Raw genomic sequence first — 12,787 nt, 5'->3', positions numbered from 1 at the left:
TGTTCTGAAGGCAACCAGGACGTTATTTTGTGTGATTTAAAAGGAAATGTTATATTGATTCGCGATTTTATATTTAAAGCTACTGACAATATACCCCCTCATTGGTCGGTGTCGACCATAGATTATGCGCCCTAGTCGTGGCTGGAAAGTCTGATTCTGAAGTAGCAGTCTCTACAGCATCGAGTGCAGGTCTGTGTGGTCGTAGGGTTGTCTCTAAAGGATCACAGCGCCTTTCGTTTGGCTCTCTTTTTTCTATAAATTTAACCAATTTAGAGGGAAAGGGAGAAAGACCTTCTTCCCCTTACTTTTTCAAGAGAGAGTCCCCATTGGACAAGCCTTTTCCCTGGGGGTTGCAAAAAGGCGGGTAAACTAGTTCTCAGTCCCTTCTTTTGTTGGCATCAAAATGCATAAGGTTAGACTGGGTGAAAAGGCATTTGCCACTGTATGGGTCCTTGCGTTCTCACGTCGATGTCACATAATGTATACGGGCTCGAAGACCGCTGGGGAAGGTAACCCCGTCGCGCCAAATTTGAGCGTTTTCACTTCCTAACCCTCCGATGTCCCTGAACATCCGAGGATATAGGAAGTTGTTATCAAAGTACTCTTTTGAAAATGGGCTGAATTAAGACTCCAGAGTCAGTGGTTTAATATTTTCATAAACTTATTTAATTAAAAAGTTATCTAATTACAAGTGATCATCGCTAGGCCAAGAAAACTTAATCAACCAAGAACATGATTTTCGGATTGATTTGTGCGTTTAGTCCAGGACCATTGACACACTATAGCGTCACTGTAGTTAGCTGAACTTAACTAGATGAAAACACATATGGTTTCTTCCAAAAATTCGGAAGTACTCAGTCTTAGTTCAGTCGTTACGATCAGGCTCTATCACATTGTATTTTTATAAAATATTTTGCTGAAAATCACTAGATCAAACCCCCGGAAACATTTTTTTGGGCCCACAAAACGACTTTTAGTCCATCTGTATATAAAAACGGAGAAGTGTATACGCCCGAAATTTCTTGTATGAAGGGAACTTCTCTTCATCGTAAGAATATGTGAATAAAACTGCTCTGTAATGGTAAGGTTCGTGATTTTGTTATGGCTTTACGGGCCCGGAAAGTTTCCGGGGCTTTCGAGAAACGGGCCCCTGGACCGAGGTTGAACGTACTCTAACCAATCAGAAAGCAAAGATGTCAGGCCTATCAGGTACCAAATTGTTGGGTCACGTGAATTTCCCGTGCATTTCCCACGCATTTCGCGGATCCTCTGCCAGTGCTTTGCGTTCATCTGATTGGTTTAAGACGCTTCCTATTTGCTGTATTGTGATTAGTTCATTATGCTCTTTTAGTTCTACATAAGTCAAGGAAATGCGAACTAACAGTAATGGCAGTCGATTGAAGAAAAGCTTTTAATTTCTCATGTTTAATAATCAAATAAATGCCAACATTAGGTTTATCCTTGAGTGGGATACGAGAAAAAATAATTTAGTCCTCAAAGAGTGTCCTCACACCTCAAGCTTTGAAAGTGACCTCTCTGTGAGCCATTTATTTGCTATTCTGTCGAAAAGCGCCATATATTTAAGGTCGATACCTATCTAATAACAGTAACTGATAATAAACTGTACATAATTGTTCAGTATTTTGTAGCTCGAGAGTTCTGTCTGACCTAAAAATTGAGAAGACAAAAGAAGACCGTGCCTTTCATGTACTTTTCTCATGACCGGTATAGATGTCAATCCATTCTAGTTTTGACAGAGGCTAACAGAAAGCCACAGATAGCGAAAGAGCTAACTCCTTTTCCACAAAGTTCTGACCATGAACCCATGGCGATGGTCACGGGCCCCTGGTCCTGACTCATTCTCCGTCACGCAACGAACTAGTCGCAATCAACTTCTCCTGCTACAGTGAAGCAATTTACATGATACCTTATCCAAGGCCACTGATTGAATATCTTCCTTTAGGGAATAACAAGCGAGATAATGATGATTCATTGGAACTGTCTGAGAGCACCCCTATGAAACAGGTAGCCCTTGCATTTGACGAGAAACAAATGTCACTGACCAATAAAAATATACTGGATCATTTAATTTTGCTGTTTGTAAGTTTTAAAATGTTTGGCCTCTTGTTAAGGCACATTTCGGCCATTAGCATGTTAATTAACCCCATTGAGAGATTGAATGGGTCGAGGTCGCGGTGGAAAGACAGCAATAGTAGGTTACTGGACAGGATCTGAGTGCAAGTTTGCAGATTTTGTTTTCTTCTTTTCGTTTTGTTTTTGTTTTGATTTTTTTGTATGTTTTGATTTCTTTTTTTGTTTCTAACTTTCTCTGAGGCTAGGACAGGGCTGGCAGTCCGAGAGTACCAAAAGCGTAACAGAGAGATTAAGAAGGCGTTACAGTAAGATTAGCAAAAGCGTTACAGTAAAATTAGCAATATTAAAAGAAGATTAACTAGATCAGCGAAAGGGCAACAGAAAGCATAGCATATCAGCAAAAGGGTTACAGGAAGATTAGCACAAGCTTAACAGTGAGATTAGAGAAAACATTAAAAGAATGTTAGCTGGTTTTCTATGCCGTGTAATTTAGAGAGTGAAGCGCTTTTGATCTTGGATTCCGAGGGTAGCTATATGAAGTCCTTTGGTAGCCTAAAATGTCGGTCATCTCCTGTCCCCAGCCTAATCCCAGGGCGAGGGACGGGGAGTAGGCTGAGAGCTGGAGATGCTAGTCTTTTAGGAGAGACGAAACATTTGGCCTCTACACGAGCATCTAACAGCCTCCCACGCAGACGCTCTTTGGGCTCGTCACGCAATCTTCGCCCCAAAGAACGTCTGCTGGAGGAAGATTGCGAGATGAGTTCGGAGGAAGATGGCGTGACGGGACCAAAGAGCGTCTGCGTAGGAGGCTAATCAGCAAAAACGCCTGCATTGCGGCCCAAATACAATTAGCAAGAACTAGTTACAGAAAGAGAAGATTAGTACCAGTTACAAGCGTTACAAGTGTTACAAGAAGATAAGCAAAAGCATTACAGGAGGATCAACAGAAGTGTTTGAGGAAGACAAACAGAAGTGTTACAGGAAGGTAAACAGAAGTGTCACAGGAAGATAAAGAAAACGGTTACAGGTCCGTTACAGGAAGATAAGAAAGCGTTACAGAAAGATAAGCAATAGCGTTACAGGAAGAAAAGAAAAAGCGTTACAGGAAAATTAACAAAAGCGTTACAGGAAGATTAGCAATAGCGTGACAAGACGACAAGTAAAAGCGTCATAGGAAGATAAGCAGAGTGACGTAACTGTTAGTAATTGTTAGTGGACTCTTAGTGGTGAAGTTTAATAAGTTAAGCCCAAGGATCGCTTGTCGAGTAGAAAACAGGAGAGAGGGAACGGAAAACAATGGATCCCATCCCAGAAAAGTACATGAAAGAAACGCTCACATGGGATTGTTCTAAATGCGTCAGGTGAGTGAATATGCCCCAGCTAAAACTCAGACTAGGGAATATCCGGGTGATATTCTTCAATTTTCAAAACCGAGCGTGTTGCGAAAAAATATTTGAAGGATAATAAACCCAATAACCTCCATTTGGCGCGAAAATACGCTCGGATATTTGTCCTTGGACATTATCTGTTCTTCAAAGCTCACAACAGATGATAATTCTGCGGACAAATATCCGAGCATATTTTCGCGCCATATGGAGGCTATTGTTTAGATATTGTAGGTTTATCTCAGTGAATCCGCGGTATTTTGACAAAACGTCGAAAGCTTAACATAAGTTTACCCTAAAAAGTAAGAGCTGTAGTCAACAACCAAAAGTATGCACTTCCGACTATTGCACTGATAACAAAACCTTCAGAATTGTCAGTACAATAAATCAAGTAAGAATGAATTGCTCTGCCCAAAATTTCGTTCTAAAAATAAACTATTAAGCTATACACGATTTAACGCGCCTCAATCCGAGATACATGCTCCTGGTTAAGCATCTTCAGCCATAATTATTAGACTACCAGCTTTCTCTTTTTGAATTTTTCCTTTGAATCGCTAGATTTATCCCCCTTAGAGTATAATTCATCCTTAATATTTTCCTGGACGAATCTCTACCAAAGAAACGTTGCCTATGATTAAGCAAAGTGGAACACCTGACTTCTGACAGATGCCACTATAAAAAGGCGGCATGTCGCTTAGAAGAAAGAATCTAAAGTACTTTTTTTATCATACTGTACACTGTAAAAAAGTCCCAAAGAAGTGATGTCAGAAGCCGCGCCATTATTTTTTTAAATTCGGCGGGAAACTAGGCAGAGAAAAAACGGAGTATGCACGACTATTACGTTTCACAGTTCGCCAATAAATCTTAATAAATTAAATCCCTCGAAAAAATCTAATCAGTTTTCGACTGAAACAACAGTGCGAGAATTCCGTTATTAGCCCAGACATCTAAAATTGGTCCGAACAAAACGCTTTTTCTTGTCTATCTATAATTCCGTTTCTACGATGAATGTGATAAACATCACTTCTCTCCGAATTGCGGGGTCGGGAAAATTGACCTGCAACTATGCTAACATTAAAGGAGCCCAGTCACGGTATTTTTAGATATTTTGGCCACTTACAAAATTACCTTTAAATTAAAGGAAGCCTGAAAATAGTAATTTACTAAGACTGCAAAACACCTAGGAGCAAGGATAGTTAAGGATGGACAAGATTAACGCGGATTACATTTGACGAACTTGAAAAATTTAGGCTAAACTTTTCAAGATACGCGAACCGTCACGTAGCTCCTTTAACGTAAAAGTAACAGTTATACATTGCGGTTATATATCAGACACATCGTCAGTCCGTTTTCAAAATCCCAAGTGGGAAATTCAAGCAGCATCTTTTTTTAAAAAAAGTTCTATTTGGGCTAATAATAATTTGAATTCTTACCGCAAAGCGGCGAAGATTGAAAATCTTAGTATGGTGCCCAGTCTTTACACGTCCGTGTCATTGATGAGGCCTGTTGACTCGCTTTTACCGTCCATGTCCGAGTCTCCGTTTGACATTTTACCAGACTCCTTGGCCATGCTGGCTAGCGTGCCTCGTTTTGGTAAGACAGGCGACTCCTGTTCCCCTTCTGACAGGCGCACCGACACTTTCTCCTGGGTCTTGACGTACATGCTCCAGGGCGAGACGTCGGCTTGGTTCTTCTCCGGTTGAAAGATGATAACGTACCACTTAGGCAGGTAGATACAGGCTAGGATGTTGACGGCGAACAGGAAATCCACAAATGCCAAGCCAAAGATCTTCCCCTTGCCGACCGCGCCGTATTCTATCGCTACATAAAGGAAAGAGATCACGTACCAGATGAACATACAAAAGGAAGTCCACCGCACTTCCATGTCATTCTCCGGGCTGATTTCTTCGTTCATGGACATGATGGAATACACAGTTGTCACGGCCATGTTGTAGAATATGACGACCAAGAAACCGAAGCCCGTGTGAATGGAACACTCGATGTAAACGGTGAATGGGTCGTCCGTAGAATAGCGCAAAATCTCGTTTGGAAGCAAGACCGCTATAAGGACTGTTACAACCACGTGGATGGTGAAGGTTCCTATGGCAAATGCTAAGCGAGGTGTGCAAATGCACTGGCCCCAGCTCTCCTTGATTTGACCGTCGGAGTCGTAGTATCGGTTGTCGACGAATACACTCTTACTTATCAAGGCAGCCAGGGGTATACCAAGAGTTAGGATGAAGAAAGCTCGATAGCCTTCACAGGATGCTTCGTTAGGCTTGCTAAGCAGGGGTATGGGTATCAGAAAGAGGATAACAACGAAAGGCAGGAGTAGGAGTGTGGCATTCTTGACTCGACGCATGACAGGTGTCTCTCTGTTCCTGAAAAGCACCACTGCGACGTAGACACTGAAGCACACGCCTGCTACCATCAAGAACAGCATGATAAGGCTACCAGCATCGCTCCAATACACGTAGTCTTCAAACTGAGTGATGCATTCGTCCTGCGCATTACTAGCAGCTGAGGCGGCTGGGCATGGCTTGCACGCCAAGGAGTCTTCCATTTCGCTGACTGAATTTTCCGCGCAAGGCAAGCAGTGCCAGCAGCATTCAGCCTCACCTCGTGTCTCCTTCAAGGCCTTGTATGTGCCAGGCTTGCAGGGATCGTGGCATGCGGATTTTGGAATCTTGTCTTCTTTTGTGTTCCATTTAATCTCCGTTGATGGTCGCATTGTCAGCTTTGGAGTGTCTCGGCCCGATTGTTTCCAGCTTCCGACGTCAGACAGCTGCAGGTTCTTCTGCTCTTGGACAGACACCGCTGAGCCATTTCCAGTTTTCTGCAGAGTCAAAACTTTGTACACTACATCATTGAGGTTCCTCTGACTATTAAAACTTATTTGGTGTCCGCTGAGGCTTGTAAAATTTACGTTCTTGATGAACTTGAAAAAGTCGTGATCTTCGGGACAGTTTGTCGTGCACTTTTCCTTAGCGGATAGAGCATGAGCCACTGCAAATATAGAATCGATAGTGCACGTGGCACTGTCTGCCATTAACGTTAGCGTGTTCACGAGCTGCGCCAATAAAGTTTTGTTAACACCGCACAGCGGACACAGAGCCTTAGTGGGTGCGACAGAGGGGGTGGCGGATGCTGTTGAAGGAGACGGAGCAGGTGTAGATGGAAGAGGCGTAGTGGTGTTTCCGGTGGAATTAGCAGAGCTGTTCGGTTGAGCACTTGAGACAACTGGTGCTTGGGTCGGTGGACTTGTTGTAATCTCGACGGTGGATTTAGCATCCGGTGAAGTAGTAACAGGTGTGGAGGCCCGCACCATGTTCATGATCCATTTGTTACGTTTAGGACGCGTGAGAAGTTCTTTCAAATGTGTTTTAAACTCGGCGATAGATGCCGATGTTCCAACTTTGAACATTCCTTGAGCCGCAGTGTTTTCAATTGGAAATCTCGCCTCATTGTCCCACGACGATTCACTTCCAATCCAGGTAACGTCGCTAATTTTCTGCTTGAACGCTTCGTCGATAATACCCTTGAATAAGCGCTTGGATGTCAACATTACAACCACTGAAAAATTCTTGTCCGCCTTCAAAGAGCTGATAAAGTTTTGGATTTGCACTCCACTGGCGTTTGATGACAACGAGTATTTCCTGCCGACGCAGATAAATTTGTCCTCAGCCTCTTGTTGGAAAAGGTCCGCCTCGTACTTTCCCTCGGCGCTGTCGTCGTGCACGACACCGACGTAAGTCCAGTTAAATCGCGCGGCGAGATGAACCATCGCTCTTAGGTTAGTTCTATCCCTCGCGACAGCATGGAAAATGAACTCAGTACGAGAGATCAAGTCCGGCTTGTACTTGACTTGGTAAGTGGAAGAGATGCAGCTCATGTGAGGCGTTTGACTGCTGAACAACATAAGCAAGGCGCGGCGATACTCGGGAAGCTGCTGTGGTAGATCGCCTACTGCTGCAACCAGGGGCTGGTCTTCTGGTCGCGGAGAATTCACCACCAGATCAAGAGCAGCCGAAACCGGTCTCGGACAAGTGTCTCTTATGTCGCAGCCTAGCTTTGATCCCAGTGTCAGATATTCTTGGTCATTGATGGCCTTCAGTGCAAACAAAATGGCTTCGACAGTCAAGATGCCATGCAAGTCTGGTGTAACGCATGAATCTCCGCTTTCTTTTTGATGTACGGAAACGAGACCACCGATAATCGCGTCCCCGGGTTTTTTGAGGGATTCTCCTGCGGAAACGATGTCAGCCCGCAGTGTGTTGCAAAGCCAAAGCGTAATAAAAAATGCACTTACAGAAATCTTGTCCATGTTTTCTTGTCCGCTGTTAAGGCCAGATGGGTCTGTTCTTGTCGAGAAAAGATTACGTCAAGTCGAAGATCATGGACTTCTTGGATTGATCCTGATAAAGACAAACGTAAAACAAAACGTTTACAAGACAAAAAAAAAAAAGATCTTTCACGATTCACTCAATGTATAATCACTAAATAATTTCGATGATTACGCGAATGACGAAAATAATGAAGAAAGGTCGCCTGGTTATTATTGTTTAAAAGTCTTTTATGTTATTTGAACTTGAATAAGCCCACGTACCTTGAATTATAAAGGAGATCTGAACGGATGCACGTTGAAGATAATGTCATAATATAGACAGCGTTCAATCTATTTACACCGTAGTATGACAAGAGAACGATTCTGTTCCCTGTGAATAGCAGATTTCGTAACACCCAAGTGAATTGTCAGCTAGTGGCGGGCAATCACACTTGGCTCGAGAGCATTTGCATTTAACCCCAAACAAACATAATAAAAGCAATTATCATAAGTACATCTTGCTTTAAAACAAGACCTGTGGGCAGCTGCTCGTTCATTTTTAAAAATTAAACGAGGAAATTGGCCTCTTATGATTACGTTTCCTGTTTTCTTGAGCTTACTTGCGCGGAATTCAAACCAGGGTGAAAACTCTTCGAGATCAGGACAGCAGACGACCAACCATCGCTCAACGTATGAAGTTACATTCTGGCGCCCGCTGAATTTATTGCTATCTTACTGTGTCACGACACAAAAAAAACTGTCGAGACTCTTTGTGACCACAAATGCATAGGATTATATCAAAACAAAAATATATACGTTAATTGAGTAGGGTAGGTGGAAAACAACGAAGTGGAATCACAGATGCGAGCTGGTTCAGCATAAAAATGATTTGAAAGCCATGGTTTTCTAGGATGACCTTATTCCCTTTAATTTGCATAAATGTTCATTGTGGTTCTCGTATTGGTGAGGTCTGTCTGAGAGACAAGTTCGGTAACAGTGAGTCATATGGAACAGAATACTTCCAAATATTTACTCGCCGCACAAAGCAGTGGTCCTGAGAGCTGACACGAGGCACTGCTGTTTCTTTGTTCTTTACACTATGGAAACTAACGTAAGTATATAACACACAAAAGAGGAGCTTTTGTGTGTTATGGTCTTTTGAAAGAGTTTATACGAATAAGTGTGGTGTAAAATTTGATTTCCAGCCTATAACATGCCCGTAATTAAAGTTTTTCAGGTTGATCTTACGTGCTGATAACTAGCAATACTGCCCACAGTTCAACTGTTCAAGTTTTCATCCCTTTTTGACCGAAAAATAACTTGAGTTCATGAAGACAATGGAGATGTCAGAATGGATATTAAATAGCTCCATAATACACGGATCAACTTGAAGGTGTGGCGAGTGTTTAGCTGTTTCTAGAAAGACCGTATCTGCCTGCCTGGAGCCTCGGTGCCTTTTCATGTTCTAATTGAACAAAGGAAAAATTAAACGCAGAGCTGTTGCAGGCATTGAAATCGTGGACGAGAACGAAGAAGAAACGTAACGGGGCGAGTTTAGGAAAACAAAAAAAAAAATTGAGAAAAGGCCAGGAATTTGTTCCTTTGTTTAATTACTTGGTCTTTCGCCAGTTTATTTGGCCTTTCCAATTGATTTTCTACCACAATTCAACAGCCCTGAAATACGCTAATTAATTGAATGATTAGCAATGGAATTAAACAGCTCCATTTAAAGTTTCGTTGCATCTTTTCTGCCAGCATAACAGTACAACTAACTAAGTAATAAAAAGATTATGTGAAAATTTCTAAGACAGCTTCAAACAAACGAAACATTGCGCGACTCGATTGAATTCTTGAAATTCGGGGAATAATAATAAATAACTGTCAAATGCACGCTGGGTCGGTCAGTCATCAGATAAATACTATAGAGATGTGACAAGTTTTTACCGCTCAGCACGAACCTGGTGACTCTTTTGACGTGCATTAGGAGAAATGAAAGACTGTTTCTTAACAACGCTCTCCTCTACCAGACATTACTCAAACAATCATGACACATTATGTGCACCTGCTTCGATAATCCCTTCCCGCCAAAAGTGATCTTTATATTATTATTAACGAGACTTGGTACGGAACAGATGAAGATTTGGTATCACGGAGAGTTACAGTAGATTGACCCTTTATGTCTATCTAGACTCTTATGTTTGCCTCAGTGTAATCGTTTGAAAGCATCAATGGAGGGGTTGTAAGGTTCTCAATGTGTTGTTCTCTGTCTTTGAGCTTCGAATTCAGAAAGGAGATTTTTTTGTGGCATTCAAGCAGACAACGTGCTTCTAGGAAACTGGAAACTTTACCTCAACAATCGTGCTAGTTTTAAGCCGCGTAGGACTGAGAACAGGTATTACCACAGACTCGATGCACTGTTCGTGCAACATGTGTCTTCCACCGTTCTTGTGTTGATTGATCTAAGTGCTATTTTCCGCGCGGTTTTGGCCTCATAGGATATTCTTCAACGTGAAATCAAGCGATAATTTTCCCAGGAATAGATTGTTTTCAAAACTTTTCGCCAATCACTCGTAGCGAAATTGTTTCATCGCATTATATTTAACAGATGCAGTCAAAATGCGCAAAATTCTTCCCCTCGTCTTCAAAAGTGCGTGACCATGGGGCCTTTTATCTCAATCGTGCTCAATTTTTTTAGTGTATACAGTAATTTTTGCAGTACACATTTCACTGTTTTATTTCATTAGTGTTGTGCCGATCGCTCCTTCAGCCTTGAATCTCCAGAGTGTTTGGTGAAAACAATTAGTGGCGGAAACTAGACTTAGTTCAGTGTTAGGTTCCGGCGATGGTCCGCGATAAACTTATTAAAAGACAAGCCAAGAATTTGTCAAGTGTGACCCATGATGTGTGTGTCCGATGAAGTTTGCTTGACTGTGCACGGTGCAGTGTGCGAAATATAACTCAGATAAATCAGCTATCGACGAAAATTGCAATACAAATGCATATAACATAGAAACTCTCGCTTCCTTGGCCGTTTCTCTGCATTTCTTGCGATTCTAGCAGAGTGAACTTGAAGAAACAGACATAACTTGACATTCAATGTCAGCTGAGGTCGGCCGAGCCGGCTGATTTCTTTGCTCGCGACCTTTTTTTTTTTCTCCTAAAAGAAATTCCTTTATCAGAAAGTGCCAAAACAGTTTGATAGTTTGTTTTTTTCTTCTTCCCATAAACAGTTGTTTACCAGTGTGCAAAGCACGACGATATGTTATTATAATATGTACCGGATCAACGACCATCAACCGTATGCCGGAAAAATAGTTCATCGAAACTAATCGAGCGCGCGTGTTAAAAAAGCTAAGAAGATTGGGCTGTTAAGCGATATGTTTTGACTAAATGCGCTTAATAAAAATATATTCGAAAGACTACTTCTTAACACCAGAGTATGAAGACAGTATGAAGACTTAAAAGCGTAGTTTAAGGCTCTTAATGTGTTAGTAAAAGCGAATTAAAAGCCATAAATTCAATCATCTGACCATTTTCAAGGGCAATGTGCTATGATTTGGCTTTCTTACTTTCAACACACTCAGCGGTCGATATTCTATGATGATTTTAAATTCCAAGTCTTTCAACAATCGTAAAAGCTCCTCTCCACAGAAGGCTGTTTTTGTATGCTTGTTTAGACTAGAAATGACATAACTACTATCAACCGACCTGTTTGTGTGACCGACCACTAATGGAACTGTCCCATTCGTAAATGGCATAGAAATTAACTTCCACCAAATGTTTCACCGTTGCTTTCGACGCAGGTTTAAATTTCCAAGGACTTAACCTATTTCTGCGTCCAATGGCATAGCTAAACATGCCTAACCAACAAACATGTGTGCACCAGTTTTCGCGTGACGATCGATCACAAAATTTGTGTTCTGCAGCCTGGTCCGAGGATGTGATACGCGATATTACTTCGCTATTCACACTGAAATGCTGTCAGAAGCAGATCTTATAAGACATTATGAGTTCTTACCTTCCAGCAACAAGCCCACACTGGATGGAAAACATGGGACAGCGTCGCAAATCTCCCTGGCAAAATTTATCAAGCTTTGAGTTCACTTCGTTTAGTGCCCTTATTACATGTCAAAATCTCTCAGAGGTCGGAGACTATCAAGAGCGCTACTCGAAAGCCCTTCAACAAAACACGCGAAAAATGTCACACGGACCAATCATAGCGAGCGGTTAGCGAGACAAAAATTAAAAGATTGTATTTATAAACAAAAGATGAACACCCATATTTACAGCTTGTCAAGTTGTTTCTGGTTCGGGTTTTCTGCTCTCTTGATACTAATAAAAGCTTTTACTAAAGAAGTGCCTTTGTGTTCTACTTCCAACCAATTTGGGCCATTTTGAAAAGACAAAGCACATCAACAGAGAGCTTCGTTCATTGCGGACCCGTAAAATAGAAACAGACAGTGAAAATATACACCAGACACACATATTGCATATCAGTGTTTATATTTTTTCAGTTTGTCCGTATCCTCATCAGCCAAAACATGATCCTGAGAGTTGTACTTATCGACCATTTCCAGAAACTGTCTTCTCTTTCTAGATGAAATTTCAATATGAAGTACTCATTGTGTTATTCACATACCGCAGTAAAATACTTTCTGAAACGGGAAATCAATCTTTTATTTTTGTCAGCTTCAAAGAAAGCATGTGTTAGAAAGAAATGATAGAATTCGTAGCCGAGTACATTCAAGATGTGCTAGCAGAAATTTAGCTAAAGAAGATGCCAGTTCTAATTTGTGGCTCCTCAGTTACCTCGTGAATCTGACACGCAAACAGTTCAGTTGCGAAGAATTAGTTCATTTCACTGAACAACTGGGCTATTTTTCCGACAAAGTTCAGGACGCAACCTGTTCACTGACCTTTGTATAACTTTCCTGTTAGGACGAAGACTCTTTCTTTCCTACTTTTGCATAATTAGTGACGTTTT

The 12,787-nt window shown here is 41.6% G+C and overlaps 1 protein-coding gene across 2 annotated transcripts; it reads right to left on the bottom strand.

Moving 5' to 3' along the window:
• Positions 1-618: 618 nt before the first annotated feature.
• On the bottom strand, positions 619-11,935 carry LOC110046588 (metabotropic glutamate receptor-like). 2 transcript variants are annotated; one of them, XM_020752273.2, is made up of 2 exons: positions 11,822-11,935; positions 619-7,894 (listed from the first exon to the last, which is right to left on the bottom strand). In XM_020752273.2, the coding sequence occupies exon 2, from the start codon at positions 7,801-7,803 to the stop codon at positions 4,957-4,959; it is 2,847 nt and encodes a 948-aa protein (XP_020607932.2). In that variant the 5' UTR covers positions 7,804-7,894; positions 11,822-11,935; the 3' UTR covers positions 619-4,956. The 2 variants fall into 2 exon arrangements, with proteins under 2 accessions (XP_020607932.2, XP_020607933.2); XM_020752274.2 differs by lacking the exon at positions 11,822-11,935 and adding an exon at positions 8,086-8,559.
• Positions 11,936-12,787: the final 852 nt, after the last annotated feature.

This window comes from Orbicella faveolata, unplaced genomic scaffold (assembly GCF_042242905.1).
Source record: "Orbicella faveolata isolate gen_17 unplaced genomic scaffold, um_ofav_v1 contig_2, whole genome shotgun sequence".
Taxonomy (NCBI): Eukaryota; Metazoa; Cnidaria; class Anthozoa; order Scleractinia; family Merulinidae; genus Orbicella; species Orbicella faveolata.
This window is presented reverse-complemented; position numbering and strand designations above follow the sequence as displayed.

Bases quoted from the DNA above. Each gene is read 5' to 3' on its own strand.
- LOC110046588 (XM_020752273.2), bottom strand. From the start codon at position 7,803: ATGGACAAGATTTCTGTAAGTGCATTTTTTATTACGCTTTGGCTTTGC.